This window comes from Lipotes vexillifer, unplaced genomic scaffold (genome assembly GCF_000442215.2).
Source record: "Lipotes vexillifer unplaced genomic scaffold, Lipotes_vexillifer_v1.1 scaffold817, whole genome shotgun sequence".
NCBI lineage: Eukaryota > Metazoa > Chordata > Mammalia > Artiodactyla > Lipotidae > Lipotes > Lipotes vexillifer.
The window spans coordinates 98,404-109,040 of NW_006799071.1; the positions used below are offsets into that span (position 1 = coordinate 98,404).

Below are 10,637 nucleotides of genomic sequence, written 5' to 3' on the forward strand. Positions count from 1 at the left end.
GGTTAAAGAAAATTTTAGTCACTTTCACATATTTCACTCACTTACATCAAAGGTAGAAACTGTGTGGATAAAAAGAAGTAATGTAAATTGAAGAACACAGAGAAATGATCAGATGACTGACAGGAAAAGAAATTTATAAGACAGCAGCCTAACTACCAATTCTCTAAAGATTGTCATTTATTAAGGAGAAATAATAAAATATGAAAAGACATTGAAAATAAAAATTCAGAGTGTGGAATGTCATGTTAAATGAACTCTGAAAACAAACCTTACTATTTACTTTTGAAGGGTACTTTACCTTAACTCCTTAAATTCATCAAGTGATTTTAATTCAGCACCTCCAGCTGATTCAAGATATAAAGCTTTAAAGAATATCTAGACTAATTTCACCAGTAATATGAAGAAATCTGAAGGAAAAATTTTTTTTAATTTTAAGTGGAGTATTAAAATATCAGTAGAGCTACTCCACTCCACATCCCTTTGATAAGATCAATGATAATTTAAATCGATAATGTCATTGTGTGTAGCACAGCCACAGTATTTGTATCATACCATTGCACTTTTTACTTGCACAAAAAACTTATGACATCAGCACCTACTGTATGATAGAAAAAGATTCTGAAGGTGTGTGAAGCTTGAGTCCTGACCCTGTCACTAGCTCTGCGATCCTAAATGAGCTACTTATTCTGAGGAAAAAACATTCAGTGAGATTTCTGAGAGGATAGTGAGAGTACAGCGAGAATCAAGTGATATAATATACATAATGCCCTTTGTAGATTAATATATTGTGCTGAAACTAATAATTCTATTCCATTAAATTACCAAATCAAAAGACAATTCCTTATTTTCATTTATCTCTGGTACCTACTGGGCAAGGATATTGAGTGACATTCATAACTACTCCAAACAAACATGTCCAGGCTCAGGCAGTTTCTAAAATGAAGAAGAATTAGGTGGCGGGAATGTTGCAGGCTTCCCTGGATTCTCAAGTCTAGCACTGCCTCCTCTGGACCCTGCAGACCAAAGGCCACCCAGGGCCCAATTGTTCTGAGTTGTACCTGGCAGAGGAGACTACCAAGAACAGAATCCAAGGAATGGGGGCTGCCAGACAAGGCACTTTGGAACACCAAAGCAGAGGCAAGTAAGAAGGATGATGTGGGTGGAGAGTAGCAAGCACAATAGGCCAGTGCCAGGGAGTGACTCATGTTTCATGGGCAAAATTCAGACATTGGGTGTTAAAAAGAACAGTGTCTTTATCATGTCTCCATTTTTTCATGATCTTATTTGCTAACAGCCTGAAAATCAATAGTCAGATGGGAAATATTTCAGTTGAAGAAAAATAAAAGTAACCATTTATCTGAGATATAAACATCTTCATATAAAAGAAGCTAGATATATGTTTCACCCAAACTAGACATAGCTAGACACAGAGATTAGCACGAGATAGACAGATACAGACTTAAGAGATCCAGATAATTCTTACATCTGTCTAGCCTCTCAAGTAGGTATTAAGAAACACTGCACCTCGATAGAGTTCAAAGTTCAATTCTCTCACCCTTCAGGAACTAACATGAAAATGAAAAAAGTAATTTCAGTTCCCCAAATCTCAATATCTACAAAGGAAGTTAACCTTAGGCAGTAATTTTGTTTTGACTGTAAATCATCCTTAATTATCATCTTAAGGCTCCTTTTTAAATATATCTAAGATATGTAACAAATTTCTGGGTTTCCTACAGTGCAGATTCTAAGATTCACTTTTACATTCATTTTATATGAAAACAGTTGAGAAGTATAGATTTAAACTTATAGGGGAATCCTAAAACATCACTCTTTAGATAATACAATGTGTACTACAACTAAAGAAGGTTAGAAATCTGTCTTCAAGTTTAAAAAAAAAAGAAAAACTTAAACCTATGAGAGTTTGCCAGTAACTTCATTTTATTAATTTAATTATTATTAGTTCTATTACTGTTCATTATTCCTCTTTCCCAAACTATTCACAATTGTGTCATCTGTAGGACATGCTGTACATTGGGAAGATTCTTAGAATAATTTTATTTAAGCACTGATGAACTAGCCATCTAGCCAATGTCAGAATGAAACCTCAATCCATTATTATTCCCCTCCCACCACCATCCATATTCTGTCAACCGACTGTATAAAGTTACTTCTTAAATACAATTAGGGAGCACACAGTTGGCCCTCTTACACCGTTAACATTTGATAATGATTTGAAAACGGCTTCCATCTTAAAACCACAGTCAGCGGTTTGTCAGGACAAATCTCAGAAATAACCCAGAACTCTGGGTATAGAATATTAATAGAAAAACACCTATTTCCATTGAGAAGGGGAAATGGGAGAAATGAAAACAACTCCTTTACCTGCTGCACACTAGCGACTCTCATATACGAGTCCAAGACGATCAACAGAGGCACGTGGACATTTTTTTCTTGAAATAACTTGGAGGCTGGAAAAGAAGGGGGTTAGGGAAAAGTAGCAAAGTCACGATTCATGGCACCCCTTTTAAGTCTGAAAAGGAGGGAGAAAACAAAAGAAGTGAGCTCAAGACCTTCCTAGAATTGTCAGCTCTTTTCTGCCCTAAGGAGTAGAGAGTTTGCGGCTTCTCAAGAATCCAGGTTTGTGCGGCCACAAAGTTCGGGGGGAGAAAGTTTGTAAAAATGGCCGGGGGGGAAGGAGGGCCGGGGCGGGGGGCGGTAAAGGGACAGTTCCCTGGCAAACGATTACCGTGGTCGGCGTAAGTGAACACGAGCATATCCTCCAGGATTTGGACCAGCGTCTCTATCTGTTTTCCTTCCTGGACATTGTTCAGCCTGACTATCAACTTCTTCAGAGTTTCCTCATCCTCCTCCTCGCAGTCCTGGCAGCTGCCACTGGCCATGACCGACCCTGCTTCAACCCGGCCGCCCCTCCCGCACCAAGGACGGCCGCTCCGGTCAGAAGACGAGCCCAGCTCACCGCCCGCAGCCAGCGCTCCCGGCTGACCCCATCTGCACCCACGCCCGCCCATTTATGCGAAGGCGGCGGCTCCGCGTCCGGCGCCGCCCTCCCCCGCCCGCTCCCTTTCCTCCTCTGCTTCCCCCTCCCCCACCCAGGGCCAAAACACAGCTCTGGGGCCTGCGAGAGGTTCAGCTGAGGGGCGGTGCCCGCAGAGCCGTGGCAGGCGGGCAGGACGCAGCAAAAGCCTGCCCGGCCCGGGTGACAGTGGCCGTGGCCCCCGCGCCGGCCGAGACGGGACCCCGGGCCGGCGCAGCCTCCCGAGTCCGGATCCCGCTCTCCGCAGCGGCGCGGCCGGGAGTCGCGCAGGAAGAAACCGACTCAGCGGACTCCGCCAAGTGCCCAGTCCCCGGGCCCTGCAGCGGCCGGCGAGGCGCGCGGTGGGCACCGCGGCCCACGCGCCCCGACCCACCAGCCTGGACTCCTGCAGCCCCGCGGAAGGTCTGGGAACTAGGAAGAAGAAAAATAAAAGCTGCCGTGGATCTCCAGATCTAAGAATAGAAATCGGAGCGTTGGGAAAAGAGGGAGACGCCCAGTTGGCCCCTTTTAGGAAAACATTCTCTTTATAGTTACCACTATAGGGAGATGAGTAATTTCCCCCCAAGGATGGACGAAGATTTAAGCAACCAAAATGTACCCAGTTAAATGCTTTTCTATGGTTGCTGTGGCTGTTTGTAGGGAAGGAAACAAAAACATTTTTCCTGTTAGTTATCTGGAAGCTCTGCTGGACAAAAGGCCACTAAAATTAGCTTTTGAAAATTTGAGTTTCAGTTCAACGTGCAATTAAAACTAAAGAGAGGGCTTCCCTGGTGGTGCAGTGGTTAGGAATCCGCCTGCCAAGACAAAGGACACGAGTTGGAGCTCTGGTCCAGGAAGATCCCACATGCTGCGGAGCAACTAAGCCCGAGCGGCCACAACTACTGAGCCTGAGCTCTAGAAACCATGAGCCACAAATACTGAAGCCCCCTGCCCTAGACAGCCCGTGCTCTGCAACAAGAGAAGCCACAGCAATGAGAAGCCCGCGCACCGCGGCGTACAGTGGCCCCCACTCACCGCAACTGGAGAAAGCCCGCGCAGCAAGGAGGACCCAATGTAGCCAAAATTAAATTATTTAAATTAATTTATTATTTTTTAAAAACTACAGAAAAACACAAGATAAATGAAATGAAGAGGTGAGAGATACAAACCTAAACATTGTTCTCTTGGTATTCAAAATTACTAAAGTGTTAAAAAAAGAAAAATACCACAGTAATGTGTTTTTTGCAGTAAGAGAAACCTGAGCAAGAAAAACTAAAGACAAGGCTGGACAAAGATAATCTATTACCTTCAGAAGATCTCTTCTGGGATGGCGGCAGGGTGGGGGTGGGGGGGGAATCATTCACAACGGAGAAGATTGGACTGGAAGTTAGATCCTTTTATTTCACTTCTGTTAACCAATTCTGATGACACTTCTGAAATGGATAAGACAGCTACTTATCCTTTTACTGATGAGGAAACGGAATTTAGAGTCGATAAGAGTCGATAAGAGAAGAGCATTGTTGGTGTCACAGAACTTGAGAACTTGAGAGTCAGGACTTAAATGCAGGTAGATCTCCTAACCCTAAATTGAAGGCTGTTTACACTCTACCACTTTAATCAAAATGAGCTAGGCTTGGGCTTCCCTGGTGGCGCAGTGGTTGAGAGTCCACCTGCTGATGCAGGGGACACGAGTTCGTGCCCCGGTCTGGGAAGATCCCACATGCTGCGGAGTGGCTGGTCCCGTGAGCCATGGCCGCTGAGCCTGTGCGTCCGGAGCCTGTGCTCTGCAACGGGAGAGGCCATAACAGTGAGAGGCCCACGTACCGCAAAAAAAAAGAAAGAAAGAAAAAAAAACAGACATTGCTAATTACAGTAAATTACCAAAACAAATTCCAGATGAGTTAAAAAGTTAAATGAAAATAACTAAAAAGAAAATATAAATTAACAGTTATTTAATTTTGGTATGAGGAAACATAAAAACTACAGAAGATTGGTGTATGTAACTCCATAAGAATTCTAATTTTCTGCAGTCAAGGAAAACAACATAAATAAAACTAAAAGGCAAATGGCATACTGTAAAAAGAAAAGTTGCAATACATATGACAAAAACAATTAGCATTAATCTTTTAAAAGTTCTTACAAATCACTGGATGGGAAATGACAAGCCACAGGTGCCCCAGAAGAAAAATGGATTAAAGTTTTGAACTGGAAATTCACTGTGAATGGACAATAACTATAAGGAAAGTATATTCATAACTATACAAAAATTGTGTTCCTAAATATCAGTAACACATAGTTATAAAATTCAATTTTCTGTGTGTATCAGTGCATAATAACAACAATGAGAAAGAGAGAGAGAACTTGGGAGTAGACCTAAGAAAGTATTTTTAAAACCTCTATGAAGGGGCTTCCCTGGTGGCGCAGTGGTTGAGAGTCCGCCTGCCACTGCAGGGGACACAGGTTCGTGCCCCAGTCTGGGAGGATCCCACATGCCGCAGAGCGGCTGGGCCCGTGAGCCATGGCCGCTGGGCCTGCGTGTCCGGAGCCTGTGCTCCGCAACGGGATAGGCCACAGCAGTGAGAGGCCTGCGTACTGCAAAAAAAAACCTTTATGAAGAAATTATTAAACTGTATTAAAAGGCATTATTAGCAAGGTATAAATGAGTGAATAGGCCATATCAATTAATGAAAAGATTAAATATCAAAAAGATGCCAATGCCCCCACAAAGTAATAAAGAAACAGTGCAAGGCTAATGAAAATCTAAGCAAAAATAATTTTTTTTTTCAGCAAGAGTGAAGGGCCTGGAAGAGACAAGACACCTTCGAAGAAGGACAAAGCAGAATTGCCCAATCAGGCATTGATTCAGGGCTTCTGATAGCCTTTATCAATTTTCCAGAGGAGGAAAAAGTGCCTGACAATGTCTTCCTGTGAATTAGAAAAATGTGCACCTCCTTCCAGGCAGACACAGCACTGTGCCAGGGTGCACAAAGCAAGATTTAGATTTCAGACTCCACCCATCCTTTCAGCCTCGTGTCCTAATGCAGGGCATAACCTCTACAACATAGGAAGCAGTGCGTTCAGTCTTATTATGATGCTATAATAACCGGCATGTTTCTGGTACTGTGCAAAAAGAATCAATGAAAGAGTTAGAAACCAGAAACATACCGTTATATATCTGGAAATTTTATGAGAGATGTTGCATTGTGTACCAGTGGGAAAAGAATAGATTATTTGATAAATGAATCTGAGACCATTGGTTGTAGAAAAAAACGCAAATCATACCCTTACCTCATGCCATATTAAAAAATAAATTCCATGCTGGTTTGAACAATTTTATATGAAAAATGTAACTAAATGTTTTGAATGTTTTGAGGAGGAAATGACCTTTTGAAGACCTTAAGATACAGAAAGACAAGACATAATCATCACAGTCCATAAAGGAAAAGATTGTTAAAGTACATTAAAATTTAAAACTTCATACAAAGACTCCATCAACAAAGTTAAAAGATGACCACAGGCTGAAAATTTTTTTCAATGCATATAACCAAGAAAATATTAATAAGAAAAGGTAAAAAGAACTATCATAAATCATAAAAGAAAGGCTAGTTTTTATATAACAAAAGATATAAAAGGCATTAACAGAAGAGAAAATGCCATTTAAACCTGATGCCCAACCCCACTAAAAATAGAAGTGCAAATTAAAGCCATAATGAGATATGATTTCACACCCCTCAGATTAACTAAAAATGTAAAGTTTGATAATGCCAGTGATTGGCTGGGATATGGAGGAACTAGAACACTTATACACTACTGGTGAGAGTATAAATCAGAAAAATCACTTTGGAAAGCAATATGGAAGTATCTAGTAGAGCTGAAGATGTAAGTATTCTGTGACCCAGCACTTTCTCTCCAAGGATATTCCTTAGAGACAGTCTCACATATGCATAGAAAATTCATATTAAAACGTTCAGTTCGGCATTTTTTGCTTGTAATGAAAATGAAAACCACTTGAATATCTATCAACACTTACATTTCATATATTCATATAACAGACATATAAATCTGTGAAAATTATTGAACTAGAGTTTCATGTATCAACATGACTAAACAGCAAAAAAATATAATACCTTTTTAAAAGTTCCAGTAGTATATACATCCGACTGGGATATCAATCCTCTAATACTAAACATGCAAAGTTCCATAGGAAAAGTATAAAAATTATGCATGGGACTAATGAATTCTAGCTAGTGGTTAACCTCTGGGGAGAGGAAAGTAGAAATGCATCCAGGAAGAATACACTGAAGGCTAGAATTGTATCTGTAATTTTTTTTCTTAAACTTATTATTGGATACATGGATGTTCATTACATTGTTATCTATGCTTTGTATTCCTAACTTATTTCATAATAAAAATAATTAAATGTATTTTCAACTTCACTGGTACTCAAAGTAATAAATAAAATATAAATGAATTCCTTTCATTCATCAAATTGGCAAAGAACTCCTTGAAATTTGTTTGGGAGTTAGCATATGAGGAAATAATAAATTATTAATAATATATAGAAGTTGGACATAAAATTACAGAATTTTGATCCAAGTTTTGCAAAAATAACCAAAAAAGTATATGCCTAATAAACTACTGAAAGTAGATAAGATAAACACATGTGTAACAGGGGTTCCTGTGAGGTCATAGAATTATAAGTGATTTTTATGCTTCATGTATTTTTCAAATTTTTCACAGCAAATAATGTACTATAATAAGAAATAAGGCAAAGAAATTTATAAAATACAAAGTTTATAAGTAGAAAACTTATTTGGAGAATATAACTTACCACACTAATAAATATAAAATATTTTACATGGCACAAGCCAAACAGGAAAATTCAAACTGAATTGTAGCAGACTCCCTGGATATATGCTATAATTCAAAAGTCTACATAGCCCAAAAACAATAATCCAAGTAATGTAAGCCTGTTCTCAGAAGTACTACATTGATCGCTACAAATTCCATGAGAGCATCTTGAGTATTGTTCTATACCCACACTACAAAACAGTTTCTGGCACAGCGTAGCCATTCCATGAATATCTGTCACTTGGATAAATAACTGAATGAATGTAAATGGAAGACCACAGGAGTAAAATAATCTTTCCAAGTCATCACTAAAAGGCAGAACTGAACTGCATGACAGTCTCAGACTCTCAGTCCAAACTTTTTCCATCATTTTGTTGTTCCATATGAGTTTCATCAAACCAGAGCAAGGCTGTCTAATCACTGAAACTGCACTTACCTTTTATCATCTATGCCGTATATATACAGAAAACAACTTTTTGTTTCTGGTTTCTGAACTAGAGATAAAAATTACAGCTCTGCTTGTAATGTGATATTCTTCCCCTATCAGCTGAAATAATCTCTCATTAAATCAAATGCAAGTTACTCTGAGATTAGAACAGCAGAGTATCCACAGTCTTCATGCTTGGTTTGCTCAGGAAATCAGTCTCCAAATTTATGCTAATATTATATTCTAGTTTAAAATTTTTAGAAGTACGTATGTATATTAACAGTATTATAGAAAAATAAAAGCAGTGCCATAGAAAACCAATTCAATGTCTATTTCACCAAAAATAGATCGTTGCCTTTATGTTGCTGCGCATATTATAGGTGGCCAAAAATATTTCTTGAATTGAAAAAAATAAATTATTATTCATAGTACTTAATCTCTACTGATAAAATAATATTAAGAACAAGAAAAATTAAATAATGCATCTTTTTTATCATATTTCTTCATAGAAAAAAAATAACGAAATTTCTTTTTAGGAGGAACATTATTTTTACAACTCAATAATTAAATGGTATCTTTAGAACATAGTTTCATATCCCTGCCAAGGGTAGTTATAAAATAAAAGCACATGCAAGCTTAAGTTCCAAATGAAGAGATATATATCAATCATATCTTTCACCACTAGTACTAGAGTTTCCAAAAAATTTAGACTATCATAAGTGAATGATTTTACTTAAATCTATCATAAGAAGCATATATCTTTCTAGACTAGAAGCATATATCTTTCTAGACTATTTAAAAATTTGATTGTTTAATTAGTTTAGAGTGATTTTTTGAGATTAATAAGAAGGCAAATTTGGACTATAAAAATAAACATATTCTAGGATATTCAGTTATTAAGTCAATAACTATTGTGCACCTACTGTGTGTGAGCTCTGCTTGTGTGTTAGGGACCCAGAAGACACAGTCTCTACCGTGAAGTAGTTCATAGTCTAGTGAGACAGATATTCAAAAAATTATGAAGCAAAACAACACAGTGAAAGTGGAAGAAGAGGCCCAGCAGTTACCGGGAGGGGTGAGAGGAGGAAAGGGAAGAATGGAGGCAAGTGTGTAAAAGGGGAAGTGTTTACCATTGAGGTAAGAGCAGGAAGGACTGAGAAGTGCACTCTGGTGTGGGTAACTGAGACACCCTACTGACAAGTGTTCTGTGCAGGACAAGCCCTGAAGCCCAAGTGCCACGCTCACTGAACAGGAATGCTAAGGAGAATGAGTGCTTTACATGTGCAGTTAGTCTACAGGTATTTTTCAGATATTAATGAGGTGTTACTTTTCATATTTCAAGTATCTGAAAGAGCATTCTGAATCTACTTCTTGCCTCTTATTATCTCTCCATTAGTGTCACCTTTTCCCCAAAATTAGTGTTTCTTCCCATGGACAAGCAAGAATCCTGCTAAAAAACGTAAGTTGCTACCAACAGTTGGAAAATGTATTTGTTTTATTGCAAACCAGAAAAAGCCAAGAGAGAAAAATGTTAATAAATGGCCTTGCTGTTATTGGCAACTATGGGAACTATGGGGGAGAGTTAGCAACCTCCACAAGAACTTGAGGAAAAATGAAGTATAAAATCAACAAAAGCAGATGAGGCCAAAAATAATATATTAAAATCACTTCGAAGAGACACAACTGTACCCAGGCTGGCAACAATATACTTAACTGGTTAAATATGTTAACATATCTAAAGAACAAATATATTTATGTGAAGGGGATTGATGGTCAACCATGAAAACACAGATAAAGAACATAACAGGCAAACTTGAGTAATGCCCAACCAGGAGAGGTTCTTATTAAGACAACCTTTAGTAGTGAAGTGGAGCAAAAGCAGACTGCACAATGGCACTTCCCTGGTGGTCCAGTGGTCAAGACTTTGCCTTCCAATGCAGGGGGTGAGGGTTCAATCCCTGGTGGGGGAGCTCAGATCCCACATGCCTTGTGGCCAAAAAAACCAAGACATAAAACAGAAGTAAAGTTACAACAAATTCAATAAAGACTTGAAAAAATGGTCCACATCAAAAAAATAAAAAAGTAGACTGCACTGTTGGAGAGTGCGTCTTGACCATTGGAGTTTGGACCTTCTGATGAAGCTACCCTATTATGAATGAATGAATGAATGAAGTTAATTGTTTACTGAGCCTCTGTTATGTGCCAGGCACTGGGGATGTGAAAGTAAACACAGAGTTTACAATCCAGGGATGTTATAGTGTTGAGTGATAAGTGCTATAATGAGGTATGTGTAGGTTACAACGAGAGTACATTGAAAAAGGAATT

The 10,637-nt window shown here is 38.9% G+C and overlaps 1 protein-coding gene across 1 annotated transcript in view; it reads right to left on the minus strand.

The window, feature by feature from the left end:
• LRRK2 (leucine rich repeat kinase 2) overlaps window positions 1-2,949 on the minus strand; it is a gene marked incomplete at its 3' end in the record, with an annotated part of 100,374 nt that extends 97,425 nt beyond the window's left edge. The window contains exons 1-2 of the mRNA XM_007471478.1: window positions 2,747-2,949; window positions 2,383-2,468 (exon numbers count right to left, since the gene is read on the minus strand). Of these exons, the coding sequence (XP_007471540.1) occupies window positions 2,383-2,468; window positions 2,747-2,900 (240 nt within the window). The remainder of the gene's footprint in view (window positions 1-2,382; window positions 2,469-2,746) is intronic.
• Between the last annotated feature and the right edge of the window lie 7,688 nt (window positions 2,950-10,637).